At 41.4% G+C, this 14,846-nt stretch overlaps 1 protein-coding gene across 3 annotated transcripts in view; it reads right to left on the bottom strand.

The window, feature by feature from the left end:
• Positions 1 to 1,430: 1,430 nt before the first annotated feature.
• Positions 1,431 to 14,846, bottom strand: part of LOC136578434 (carbonic anhydrase 13-like) — a 38,099-nt gene continuing 24,683 nt past the window's right edge. For all 3 annotated transcript variants that reach the window (XM_066578497.1, XM_066578499.1, XM_066578498.1), the window contains exons 2-7: positions 12,497 to 12,705; positions 12,270 to 12,388; positions 9,751 to 9,846; positions 5,667 to 5,729; positions 5,116 to 5,271; positions 1,431 to 1,916 (exon numbers count right to left, since the gene is read on the bottom strand). In XM_066578497.1, the coding sequence (XP_066434594.1) occupies positions 1,779 to 1,916; positions 5,116 to 5,271; positions 5,667 to 5,729; positions 9,751 to 9,846; positions 12,270 to 12,388; positions 12,497 to 12,705 (781 nt within the window). In that variant the 3' untranslated portion in view covers positions 1,431 to 1,778. The remainder of the gene's footprint in view (positions 1,917 to 5,115; positions 5,272 to 5,666; positions 5,730 to 9,750; positions 9,847 to 12,269; positions 12,389 to 12,496; positions 12,706 to 14,846) is intronic.

The raw sequence follows: 14,846 nt of genomic DNA, 5'->3' as shown, positions 1-14,846 counted from the left end.
GCCAGATGTCCTGATGCCGCTGCGTCCTCCGGTTTCCTGGTTGGCGTTGGTTGGCATCCACGGACGCTGTGTGGTTCTGCGCATGCGCGGGATCTCTAATATCGCGAGATCTCGGAAGATAGGTGCCGGGTGTAGGAATGAAGCGGATTGGCTGAGCGGGGACGAGCCCTCCAGACAGGGAGGCGTGGTTTGGTCTTTTTAAGCCCTGTCATCGGGCTACTGACCATCGCTGCTCATTTACACACAGCCCGTCAGGCTGTTCACTTCGCTATATGCTAGACTTAGCTACTTACATTGCACAGTCTCTATACATCCATGACTGTTGCAATATTCTAGTGAATTTATCTGCTATTTCTAGCTAATTATATAGCACAGTCTTATAAATCCTACGACTGCTGCTATACTTAGCTGTTTTTTCATGCAATTGTGCCTACTCTGATTGCATTCCAGTATACCATCCTGAGGATACAGCTTATAGTATTGAGCTGTTGAAACGCGTAGATGGTTTTTTTCTGTTCAAAACAAATAGTGATGTGACTTTTAAAGGCTTTTTGCTGGAGTCTCTTCACTTTTGTGCGAATAAGTGAGCAAACTGTATAGAATAGACCAACTACTGGGCTTGATTTTGGACTTAGAACAATCAGTCCTGCCCTAGTTATTGGTTCTATTTGTGCCATCTTAAACGGGTTCAAATACTCAGAAGGTCAATTAATAGGCAACTGATGGACCATAAATCGGTCCTGCCTCAAATATTGGATCTTCTTTGAGTTTTTGACTAAGTGCTTGTTTATTAAAACTATAATAAGTACTTACAGCAGCATGGTGTATGTATACTGTTGGTCGTACATCCTAGCCAAACAGTTATACACCATATGATCTGATACCTTGGCCAGTTGATACATCCAATCCCATTGTCCTACTAGTCAAACACAGTGATAGATTTGATGTATGGCATAATTATCACATGAATACACTATTCCTTATCACTGGTTCATCATATGGTAGATAGTCTTTCTTGCTCCTTGCTATTTTGGTCTTTGTATACTTACCAGAATAGGAGTATGGTGATACTATTATAAATATTCTTATGAGAGCCCATGCATCACTGTCCATCTGTTGGTGCATATAACCATCGAGTAGTAAGTGGGAGTGCTCTATAAGTATTTATATTTAATACTAATGCTACCATAAAGGGATTTATCCCTATCCTGGTGGTTGAGACTTGACAGACTTTAGGACATATATGGGGGATGCATGCATATGATGAACACACACTGTGATACGATTAAAAAGTGGGGTGAAGTTTCACCGATATAGGCGCATGTAGTAACGGATGTTACAACTGTGTATTGTCCTAGGTATCATATTTTTAGGACGGTGCCGATTGGTCGTGACAGGCACGATATCTATAAAAGGATTGATCACGCCCCTTGTGTACATATATTTTAATATTAATTAATAAAGGTTATATTTTATTTATTATTTAGTGGTTCCCTCGGTGATCTACTCTTTGTTCCTCAGGGAACTTTTCTGTCTCGGTGACGAATACAATATACATTAATATAAATATCTGCAATGTTGGGTGTGTGAAGTTCAGTTTTCACCTTGAGGTAAAGTCTATTGAGGATCTTGGTTGTTCCATCAGCAATGCCCATTATAACCAGTAAGGAAAGGTCTATGGGAAAGAAAAAAATCCAAGACTGGCTGTACTGGTAATCATCCAGTGAAATGAATAGTGTGTGACCATGTTCATAGACGGCAATGTCAGAAATGTTGATTTAGGGCTTGCGGGTCTTCTTTTTGAATGAAGATCTAACAACTCTGGCCTCAATAGGTTGAATTGCTCTATGATTTTCTAATATGAAGGCGGGATCTTCAGCCTCCGAAGTGCAGTGTAAGCTGCGAAAGTGCTGAAGCTGGTGACAAAGAAGAAAACGTAAACGGTTAATCACACATTGCATACATGGTCTATTAATTAAAACACGAGCAACAAAAGGAGCATAATCAAAAGATAATCTACTCCTCAAGTGAGTCAAAGCAATGCCTTTTGAATGGGACTGTACTGAAATATTAGCCTATCGGCACGAGTGGCGCTGTGGACTTCAACTTCAGGGCTCTTAAAAATGAGTAATCTAAAAGATTAAACAAAAATGAAGCTGCGTATAAGAGAAACAAATCTGTATCATCCAGAGACTAACAAGGTTTATTTTATTGTGAACGTATATTTTCTTAAAGCAACTGTCCAGTCAGAAGCTTACAGTAGTGATATGTAAGTTAGTACCTATGTTACATGCCATTTATTTTCCTTAGGTATTGTGCCTTGTTTGTTTTTTTAGCTCATTTATAGCAGATCTGCAACTAGAGAATTTACTCAGTGTCTACAGTAGTCTGAGCCCCACCCCATGTCTCTTTATTAGCTTAGGCTGTTTCCTCTGCAGCTTTGCCTCCTCTGATTGGCTGCTGTATATAACCCAAGTCTATTACAGGATCACCAGGTAGTCAGTAAATGTAGAGATTATTTGTATTACAGCAAGGACAGAATGATTATAAAAGTACAGATTACTAAACTACCAGTGAGAAAAAGGACGATCATCAGATAATTGCTGCATAAGTGCTGAGCATTAGTAAGGGGGAACCTGGAGGGTCAACAAGAAATTCATTTAATTTCCTCCCCTACCCACCTTAGGCTAGTTTCACACAGCCAAGAATGTTATCGGGCAGTGAAACTTGGCCCAATATCGGGCGATGTACCTGCAAATGCGAGGCGTGTGTCAAAAAAACGCCTCCCATTACTTCAATACGGTTTTCAATGGGAAGCCTTGCATCGCACACGCTGTGTGATGTGTTTTCTATTCCAAGGGAACGCTCAAAGATGGGACATACTGCAAATTTTTACCAGTTATGGGATGTAAGCAAAAAATTAAATAAAAAAAAGAGATTGCTCATGTATGCGTTCAAAAGAATGGGATTTATATTAGTGAGATTTGTGTGTCACGGAACAGACAAATCTCGCACGATTATCTCAACTGTTTAAAAGCGGCCTAAATGTAGACCACATGACCATTACATATGGGATAGAAGACATGGCTTACGTGCCTTGTACTCCACCATAAACGGAATTATTCTGTGTAAACACTGGCAGCCATTGGACGAATAATAACTCATTGACTTATTGTTCGGTGTTCAGTTTAGGCAGGCATAAAAGTCAAACGATCAACCTGTTTAAATAGGTAGCCATTCATCTATAATTGGCTGCCCGTTTTCTGTAGATGGAAGTGGGCAGCCAATTATGCCTGTTAGAACCCCTGCCACAAGAGGCAACACATGTGGCCGCAGGATTTCAGGGACATATCACTGACACTAAGAGCTACTAGAGGGTGACCAACTGTGGTATACAATGGCTCCCTAGATCATCACAACAGCAGTGGTGGCAGTGTGCCACTCAACAGCAAAGGCAGGATTGAAGCGCTCACCATGAGGTCTCCATACTAGAACACGGCCCTCGTCAACTCCCAAACAGAATCGTGAATTGTCACTAAAGACAATATTGTTTTAGTTTGTGGCAGTTCAGGTTTCTCATTCATAATATCACTGCAAACGAAGGTTGGAGTATTAGTGGCAGGACACAATTGTTGTAGAGATATCAAATTTCCTTCTGCCAAGGTCCTGGAAATGGACCAGAAACAGGGGGCTGTAACGATGATGCCACCCGTGTCTGGATGGTGGACAACGAAACTGTTGGATCTGCTCATGCTTGTCGAAAAACTATCCCTACTCGTGGTCTGTCTGGGCTGTCTGCTGTATGTGTGCCCTCACATAACCACTGCTCCCAACAGCTTGGTCAGAAAGGCCTAAATGGTGGGCAAGTCATCAAAATGACCATCCTGCTTTTCTCATTTCAATGAGGCCCCCTTCCCACTCAAGGTCTGTTAACTGGGCAAAATGTCTTCGGGCGCATTGTAGGCATGTCTTTAAATTAATGAGCTCTCAACAAGAGATACACAGCATACAAGTGTTAGTGATTTGATGTGGATCCACTGTTGCCCAACCAGTAGATGGAAAAGACTGGCAGGGCAGACAGCAGATTCTGGAAAATTGGATGCTCACTGCTGGATGGCGTGACTTGGAATACAAGGTGACCAGGGAATCTAGCCCTATGCTGGAAGCAGGAGATGGAAAGTCCCTGCCTATCAACAGCAGAGAATTCGCCCTGACAAGGGCAGCCCTGAGCGGGAACCTAGGCGCTGATTAACCCTGTCAGGGCTGATCACCAGGAAGCTGGATAACCCCACGCCGTCTGCAGAACCAAGGAATGAGCAGGTTCAGGACCAAGCTCGAAGTACTAGAGCAAACTGTAGACCAAGCATAAACTGCAAACACAGGAACAAATCTGAGGCCTCTATATAGTGATGAAGAGATGATCAACAATCTGCAGCTAAGTGGAAGAGGCAGAACCAAATTAACCATGGCAGTGCTGGAAAAAGACAATCACAGATTCAGAGAATAATGCTCTTGTCTGCCAGACCTAACAAGTAGCCTTTTAAGTCCCATTTACATGCAATGATTATTGCTCAAAATGCAGTCAAACGATGGCGATAATAGTTACATGAAAATGCTACGATTGTGCACTTTTTCTTCTGAAAGAGAATTTTAAGGGGAGCTCAAAAACCATTGTTCAGACCACATGCTGTCTTCTCCATGGGAGCAGGAGATAACATTGTTTTTTCTTAACAGACAGTGCCTAAACAATGGAGCTAATTTCAGAGATCAGACCACCTGCTGAGTCTTGCAAGCAGCTCTTGGAGGCTTATTTGCATGCAAATGAAGCTGATAAAGTACTAATGGGCATTAGTGCCCATTAGTATTTTATGCAAAATGATCTCTAAAACTTTAAATTATTCAATCGTTTGAAAGATTATCTTTTCAGGTTAATAAGCCTTAAGAGTCTTCTTATAAGACATTAGGGGAAGGACTTTTACAGCTTCTGGTGCCAAGTACCAGGGTCTAATCAGACCACAACTGTAAGCATTTACATATCTGCAGGCCAAGTTTTGCAGCAAAGTACTGTAATGGGTGCCATACATGGGCTAAAAATAATGACTTTGTATTACACACCTGATCTGAGTCGATAGGTATCGCCTCCTGGAAGATAATCCATGTCACGCATTCTAGATAAGGAGTTGTTGTTAGGGACCCTTGATATGTCCAGTAATTTCGGTCATTTGGTAGCAAACTTGAAAGATCAAATTGGGTGAATGGACATTCTTTATTCTTGAAAATATAAAACATGGATATTAAAATAGCAGCGTCTGTTATTTATATAGGATTTAGAGCCAATACTTTACATTATCTGTTTTGCTTAAAATTACATTTTAAAACTATTTTATTACAATTGACTGGTTCAGGTCACATCACATTTGCGAGAGAGACACACACAGACACACAGAGAGAGACATACAGACACACAAAGAGAGACAATGGGCTTCGTTACTCGAGTAGAGCTCTCGAAATTTTACGAAAAGCTTGACTCGAATAACGAAGACCCGAGCATTTTGGTGCTCGCTCATCTCCATTATTTACCCAAATCCTTTTGCTCCAGGACCGAATATCCAACCATTCAAAAATTAACCAATTTACTCTTGATAAACTGATATTTTGGCACATACCTTTTCCTTTACCTGGTCCAGACTGTCAATTATACTTTGTATTAATGGATTTGTCTCTCCAATCTGTTAAAACACAATTTAATTCATTTAGTGTGCTTTGATAATAGTTATTGATCACATAGCCTTGAATAATAAGACAATCTAACCTATAATCATTCTACAATTATACAGTTTAGATTTGGGAAACTATAGATATGGAAGAGGGCTTCAACCATTAAAAATAACAACTTTATTGATTAAAATGCATACATCCAACAGGAAAACGCTGAACGTGTTTCAACCAGACAGTGGCCTTTGTCAACAGCATTCAGCGTTTACCTGTAAGATGTATGCGTTTTAATCAATAAAGTTATTATTTTTAATGGTTGAAGCCCTCCTCCATATCTACAGTTTCTCTCATGAAGTTTAGCTGATTGCCAATGGCCATCTGAGGACGGAGCTCCCGCTGGGAAACAGATATTGTTTTTTTCCCCTGTACCGGAGGCACTGCTGGTTAGGTGAGCCCCTATTCATTTTTTTACATTTTTCCTTAAGTTTAGATTAGAAACTGATTTAGTGACCTCAGGTTTACCCAAGGGGTATTCAGATCTCATACCATTCATAGCATATCCACAGGATACACTAAGTGTCTGATGGGTGCAGCTCCCAACTCTGGAACCCATACAAAATCGCCAGAACAGAAGACCCCCTAATCCAGTCCTGGTACACTTATGTTACCCCAGACTACAGAAACCATCAAACTGGCAGTTTAATTCTATTTCCATATAACCAGCTGTGACCTTAACAGTGCCCCTAGCTGGTTCTTCTGTGACCCAAGTGATGCCACACCTGGCCACCAACAAGTCATGAAGTTAGGCCACCTGGGCGGTAAAGCACCAGACTGGTATTAAAGTCAGGAGATAGGTGCTAGGATTTCATTTGTACAGCTTAATCGGAGTATTGGTAGCCATGCGTACAGTTTCCTCCTTCCTCAGCAGCAGGCAGCTTCCCAAGTAGCTCTGGAGCAGGAGAGTGACATGGATTTACTTCATTACCGGCATTTTTGAAATCTGAGACCAAAGTGGTCTCTGACACTTGAAAGACTATCCAGTGTTCCACCCATATGGAGTTTAGACATTCTCATGTAAAAAGCAGACATGGAACCCCACAGCAGAAACACTATGTAAAGAGAAACTAACATAGGATAGCTTCACATCACACCACGTTTTAAAATATATTCAGATGCACTGTAAGAGCAAGGGGACACAATTGTAGGTCTATGATATGCCATTTTGTATGGATCTGGCAGTAAATACATTTCTCTCACAGAGCCAAATGTAAGCTTAGTCCCAGGGCTGCATATATGTTAGGAGCTTTGTTCTAGTGTTCCATTTATGTGATGAGAAATTTTTTCAAAATTTCAGTTTGTTCAGTTTGCCGAATTTCGGCAAAAAAATTTGGTTTGGTCTAAATAAATCTGAACCAAACTTCATCAATACTCTTAGAACTGATGTCCAAGAGTTATAAAAGCCATGTATAAACACTCTTGGATGCATTCCTAGGTGACTACCCAAGTAGATTTTAAGGGGACAGAAAGGGAACAGTTTATGGTTTGGTCAAGATGGACCGACCGAGGTTCCAGTTTCCACAGAACGTAACTTTTAGAAAAGTTTGACCCAAAACAGATTTCAGTTTGCTCAACACTATTAATGAGCTTCATTCTAATTTTATATAGAAATTTTATTGTAAACTAATTAGTTTAACAAATTTTCTTCCCCGCACTACACAGTGAGCATCTCACGTACACATTCCAGTTAGTCAAGTAGGGAATGCGATATTAACTTTTTATTTTTAGAGTGTTTGGAAGCAAAACCCATCATCCCATTGAATAAACTATTAGCAGTTTTCATAGAACACTGCTCACTAGTGCGATACAATATCTACAACTAATGAGGGGACGTTTCTCTGCACTTTATGTGCAGAATAATCTGCACTCGAAATGTCCAGTGTTAGATCGCATAAAGAGGGTTACATATTTGGTTTACAGCTGGGCAGATGCATTGCCTCTCATATTAATCATTAATGTCAGAAGATTGTTTTATGGACTAAAACTTGAAAGACAAGCTATTTATTCCACGGTCCGAGGTCATTTACAGATAATGCTTATGTTTAATCTGTTTTAGATTACAAATGTAACATGCAATAGAAAAACAAAGATACAAAATCGTATATTTTTAAGGCATGACCATGAGCTTCGCAGCAAGGAGTGTACCAATAGCCCTTATCTGTACATAATGCTTTTTTTCAGCGCCTCTTAATATCCTCCCAGGATAATAACAGCATGTAAAACTAAAAAACTGCTGAATTGGAATTTCTAACCATATATCTTTTGGTAGGGAGATGTAGACTTACCTTTATACTAGGAAGCACTTGGCAAAGCAAATTGCTCATCAAGAGGTTATTTGTTATGTATAAGCACTTAGTGTGATTGTTCTCAGTGAGAGAACCCAAGTAATCCTGTAGATAGGATACCTTTTAATGGCTAACATAAATACTTGTTACAGCAAGCTTTTGGGGATATCTGCATATAACAATGCTCTTAGCCTGTATATGGATTCCTTAGATAAGAGAAGGTTACTGATCCCCTATGGGGAGGACTCCATCTTGCCCACTTTAAGTAGGATAACCTCAAGCCCCCGCAGAGTCCCCATAATTAGGTTAATATTCCTGCAAAGGAGCTCGTAGTTGTTGGGTTCGGCCTCTCCAAGCGCCCCTAAATGCAATCAAGGGCAGACAACAGGGCTATCACAAGCTAAGCAGATGGTAAGTGGGCTACTGTCTGGGAATCTGCTGGTCTGACTCCTTCACTATTTTCGCTTTAGGATTGTGGCAAAGAATCAGAGTTGCGGTGAAGGTAGAGTAGACCAGAGTGGCGAATCTGTGGAAGGGCTAGAGCAGTTAAAAAGGCGGGAAAGTCATCTGGGTCATGGCAGACCTGCAAACAAAAAGGGAATCCCCAGGAGTATCTTATGTTGCGGCATTGAAGCTCTTCCAGGAGAGGTCATAAAGCCTTTCATTTGAGAAGCACAAGGTGGGAGAGCATTTGTAATTGGTTCTCCTGAAATAGGATGGTGCGTCGTTCACATGCCCTGTGCATGATAGAGTCCTTTATTTGATATCTATGAATGCGGCATATAACATCCCCAGGGTGCCCTGGGTTTGTAGATCTAGGGACTGATGACACCTGTACATCTCAGAGGAGCTTATAAAATAATAGGATGATAGAGTTGGAAGGGACCACCAGGGTCATCGGGTCCAACTCCCTGCTCAGTGCAGGATTCACTAACTAATCCCTGACAGCTCTCTGTCCAGCCTCTATTTGAAGACTTCCAATGAAGGAGAACTCAGCACCTCCCATGGCAACGTGTTCCACTTATTGATCACCCTCACTGTCAAAAAGTGTTTTCTAATATCTAATCTGTGCTTAGAAGAGGCCATTAAATAAGTGATGGAGGGCTCCTCTAATTATTGATCAGTGGTCTCCAAAAGACCACTAATTCAGATGTGGTTTCGTTGGCCTCTGTTTTCTATGTAGTCTAGGGAGTCCACCAAAAGTTGGAGTTAAGTTAAGGCCTCGGGCATAATTGAATTGCAGACAATCCACAGTTCAATATGCCCATTGACAATCATTGGGCATCCGCAAGTAATTAAATATATGGTCTAATTATTGGACAGCGAACAGCATACAACAGCAGTGTTTTGCAAAATTGCAGCATGTCCCATTTTGGTCCTTATGACGTACCAAATTCAATGTAAGTCACAAACCAAATGCAATATGAAAATGCTCATATGAAACAGCCCTTAAAATGTAAACGATTAGACCAGCTGCACACGAACGAGTTGGATTCCACATGTAGGAGCCCAAAGCGGAATCTGGCTCGGACCCCGGCCGGTGACCCAGTTTACCTTCTTTCTGTATTGCAGTTTAAAATTTTTATTTTATGGAAAGTGTTCTTTAAAATCTTAGTGTCTATAGAGAACCCAGACATTCATAAATTATTAAGTGAGCAGACTACATGAAACACAACGACAATGTACAGAGTACCTTCAGTAGCACCCCTATTACAGCCACACCATCTGGATGCTCCAGAGCTTCATCAAATGTCGGATACTTCTGTGCATTCCAGTGCACAATATGCAGCTTCAAAGACACAGTGAAAAGACCCTTTATACATTATGCATTATTTTATACATTATCACTGTTACTGCACAGAATACATACAAAATAAAATGTTTAAATATGGTTAAATAGTAGTTTCCTAATACAGGGTAATCACCACAATTCTTAAATGGTTTTCTATTGATGACTTGATCCACAAGGGATCCTCAGTGATCACCCGATCGCCTAGTCTGCTGTCACTAGAGATAAAAGCGGAAGTCGACTAGCTGACTTCACTCCCATGGAAATCAGCTGAAGCGGCAACTACACTTCTGTGGCCGATTCTGGTGTCGGAGATGGAAGTGTAATTAGTCGCTTCAGCTCCCATTGAATTCCATGGGAGTGAAGTCAGCTAGCCTAAGTCCGCTCTCATCTCCTATGGAACGATGCTGGCGTTGCGGAGTCCGCATGGAGTTCGTAGGTTCTTCCTGCCTTTGTGTGGGTTTTCTAGCACACTCCAATACTATACTATTAGGTGAATATAGATTGTGAACACGAGTGAGGACAGAAAATATAAGTGATGTAAAGTGCTGCATAGTATATATATACACAAGTTTTGGTTCAAACGAATTCAGAGTGAACTAGCCAAACTTTTCAAGAGTTAGCTCAACATTAGTCTGCATTGTGTTGTGGCTATGAGGTTTCCAGTGGCCTTAACTTTTTTTTTCTAAGGCCACGGTCACACGGGGCGGATTCCCCTACGGAAATGTTGCGGTTTGGCCGCAGCGAAAAACCACTACATTTCCGACGGGAGAACCGGCGGCTTTGAAGTGGCCTAGCCGCTCGCTCTTCCGCTGCAGCCGGCACTCCCATAAAGGAGAGCACGGCCGCAGCGGGGAAAAAAAAAAAATAGACATGCTGCGGTCAGCAAATCCGCGCCGCAGCAGCGGCTTCTGCCGGCTTAGCCGCAGCGGATTTGCCGTCCCGCGTGGACGAGATTTCTGAGAAATCTCGTCCACATGGCTGGCTAATCCCGGGATTAGCGGCTGCATGCGGATTTGCCGTGGCGGAATTTCCGTGGCAAATCCGCCCTGTGTGAACCCAGCCTAAGAGTGCATTAGTTCATTGTTTAATATTGGGTGTGTGGATCAAGTCTTTTTGCTGTCTTTGAATGATAGGTTATGGATTTCTTTTCTCTCTACTGCTTATAAGAATTAGATTGGGAAAATATGTTGCAACTGAAGGAAGCTAGGGACTGAATCAAGGTCAAGTTTACACTGAATGGTCACTTTATTACAGATATTTAGTAGTGTGTTGGGCACCTTGGCCTTCAAAACCACAGTAGTTTGTTGTGGCATAGAGTAGATGAGGTTTTGAAAATTGCTCTGTAGGAATATTGGCCAATGCAGATAGGAAGCTTCTTGTAGTTGCTGCAAGTAAGATGGGGTACTGACATGCTCTGACCAGCTGACAGGAAGGGTTCATAGACTCATGCCGCTTGTGCCGAATTCTTACTTCCCATCAGCAGTGCAACAGAAATCTGGATACCTCTGACCAGGTGATGTGTTTCCACTACTCAGTGATCCATTCTTAATATACTCATCACTGCATGGAAAAACTCAACAGCACTAGGCCTCATCAGAAGTCGCCCAGATGGCTCAATTATTACTCATCATTTGGTCTTATGCTGCACTCCAGTGATCACAGGTTTACATTTCCATAGAGGGAAGCTCCAAAATGTTCACCGTTACCAGTGTGTTCTACTACCTACTAAGGATTACAGGCTATGGTCTAAAACGTATTTTCCTGACAACCCAGCAAAGAGAATAAAGGCTGGTTTGGTCATGAAAACAGGTCTGTCATTATGGTTTCTCCTGTACTGAGGAGGTTGGAATCCTGATGGTTTGCAGACTACACGAGAAGAATTGCACTTTATATGCAAATAATCCACTCATTTTACCTATAAGTAGGGCAGAAGTTTCTCCATTGCTTGTATTTAACGCAGCCTTTATCCAGAATAAAGGTCTATTGCAGTAAGGCTAATCCTGCACACTGCAATTTCTCTCACATCAGGGAGTATCCCTTGCTCTTCACTCCACAGTATAACTGCACTGGCTCAGGGGAGCATCCCCAGCTCCTCACACTGCAGCATAGCTGTACAGACCAACTACTTCCTGCCTCTTTTTCTGGCTCAGAGAGATGCTCCTCATTCCTTGCCCCCACTTTAAAGTCACCGTAAATTTACAAACCAGAGAACAGAATATCAAATGAGCAATAAAACAGTCAACAATGATATACCCTTCCATATACTACTATATAGTGATCCAGAACTTATTGGGGTTTTCATACAGGTGTATGCAATGAGCTGCCTTAGCGGTGGTGGCATGTAAACTAAAATTTCCTCTCCCTTCTCAAATCACAATCAGAGCGTGAAGGTTATGACACCTACTGAGACCACATCTTACCTCAGCAGGATACTCAAGTCCATCTATTACATGCTCAGAGCCATCTTTGTCAGAAGCTCCCCAGTGAAAATGGCACTGACGTAAGCGATAATAGCCAACCAATGGTCCATCACTTACAACTAAAACACAAAAAGAAGGATAGTGGTCAAACTGTTTGTAAAATGGTGGTTTTCCTTCTATCAAATTGATTACCGATGACATGTACAGTGATTTAGTCTGTGACATACCTGACTTATCATTGGTGTCTTCAAACTCCACATTAAAACAGTGACCCACGTTGACAAGTCTTTGGGACGATTTCGGATCATAGTAGATATACAGAGGCTTTAAAGAAGAATCGTATCGGACTTTCTTGGTATAAATATTAATTGGGGACTGACGAGGTCGGCATTGTCTATGGCGTGAGGTAGATGCACCCATTTTCGGGCTCTTTTTTCTGAAAAGTAAAACATGGACACAATGAATACAGGATTTTGTATGTATTTTTCTGTAGGAGGTGCCAATTAATAACCCTCAAAGCTACCATGATTCCAGCAGCTATGCTGAGAGTTATTGAGTATTGTTATGAACCAAGGCATTCATGATCCACAGTTTACTCAAAGCTATTTGGACAGACCATGTGCCATCCTGGTATTACAGGACACCCATTCATGTGAAAGGTTGTCCCATCATACAACATTTCCCTTTCAGCAAAAGGTCTCATTGGCTGCGGCTTTCTCCAGCAAAATCAGCTGTCTGCTGGAAGTGGGGTCATCAGCTGATCACACTGGGCCCCATATTCTACAAAGGGGTTGTGCATGTGGGCACAATACCTTTAAGGGGCCCTATAGTTTCACATATGCAATAGTCACACGCACACGCACACGCACACGCACACACATTTTGCTGCCTCCAAGAAATACTTGTTCCTGTAAAGTAACAAGCATGCAACATTCTAGTGGGGTGTAACCCCTGCACATGGTCACGGTCACTACAAGCCTAGCAGCTCACATTATACAAAAATGTATTTGGTCACGTAATCACAGTAAAAACAGCAGATCAGGACATACATGTTTTGCTCATTACTTCTTAGGGTACTTTCACATAAGACAACTGTCAAGCACTAAAAGGGTTGTAGCAAAACTGGTAGCCGGGTTCAATGCATGGTTTAGGTAGCTGGCTCGAGGTTGGCTCAGCCTTCCATCCTTCCGAGGTCGGTAAAATGAGTACTCAGCTTGCTTAGGGGTAAAGAGGACTGGGGAAGACAATGGCAAACCACCCCGCAAAAACAGTCTGCTTAGAAAACGTCATGATGTGACATCACCCTAGAACCCCGCCTTCACCAGGGGACTTTACCTTTTTTACCTAGCAAAACTGCAAGTTATCACCTATCCACAGGAGCATGTGCCACGCAGTAACACAGGACTTCTGTTCTCAAGATCAGGAAGGGGTCTCAGTAGACTCTGGATAGGGGACAACTTGCAATTTTGGTACAACTCCTTTGAAACACTAGACAACTGTTCCAAAGATTTTATTGCTTCTGTACTTTTACCCAGAAGCTATAAATCACTTACTGAATGGAGACTGAGCACGATGAGATCTCTTCTGGCCAGCCATCTCCACTCAGAGTAATGACTTTGTGTTCACTCAGGCCAACAGTCACTTGGTTTTTTGACTAGCCAAAAACCAAGCATTCCAACAAGTGAGCAATTTTCGCTCATTTGCCCTGTTGGGACTTTTGAGCGATCACTTGGGTGGCTATCTGCTCTAGTAGAAGTACCTTCACTCACAGGATGAAGAGAGTCCCTAGATCAGGAATAACCATATAATTCTGCAGAGAACATATAGTGGGGTGGATTACTATAGATACGCTTAGCACATTCCTCAAAGGCTAAATCACTGCAGCAATTATAGCTTTTCTCTGTAACAAGTCAATTATACGATTTGTTTCCCTTCATTATCCTTTACATTGCGAAGGATATTTTTTGTTTAAAAAAAATTGTAACTCCTTTATTTATCCATTAACGTCGCTGTATAAGCGCTTGTTTTTTGCGGGACGAGTTGTATTTTTCAATGGTGCTATTTAATATACCATATAATGTACTGAAAAACCTTTTTAAAAGTTGTAAGTGAAGTAAAATGGAAAAAAAACAAAAAACAAAAACACGAAATTCCACCATCTTTCGGTCGGTAAGTCTTGTTTCTACGGCGCACAAGCTGCAACAAAAATAACATAACTTTATTCTATGGGTCAGTACAATTACTACTTTTTTTTTTTAAACATTTTTTTTTTTTAATTATTTTCTGCTCCCACCTTCTGTGCGCAATATTTTTTTTATTTTTCTGTCCACATAATTGTGCAAGGGGTCATTTCTTGTGGGACATCCTGTAGTTTGCGTTAGTACCATTTTTGAATACATACGTCTTTCTAATCACTTTTCATTGCATTTTTTTCTTGGAGACAGAAGGACCAAAAAAAACGCATTTCTGGCGTTCTTAATATCTTTTTCGGACAACCTTCACCGAGCGGAGTAAATAATGCGTTACTTTGATAGATTGGACTTTTATGGGTGCAGCAATACCAAACATGTGTTTTGG

The sequence above is a fragment of the Eleutherodactylus coqui genome, chromosome 9, assembly GCF_035609145.1.
Source record: "Eleutherodactylus coqui strain aEleCoq1 chromosome 9, aEleCoq1.hap1, whole genome shotgun sequence".
NCBI lineage: Eukaryota > Metazoa > Chordata > Amphibia > Anura > Eleutherodactylidae > Eleutherodactylus > Eleutherodactylus coqui.
Note: the sequence above shows the minus strand (reverse complement) of the source record. Positions and strands in the feature narration are given on the sequence as shown.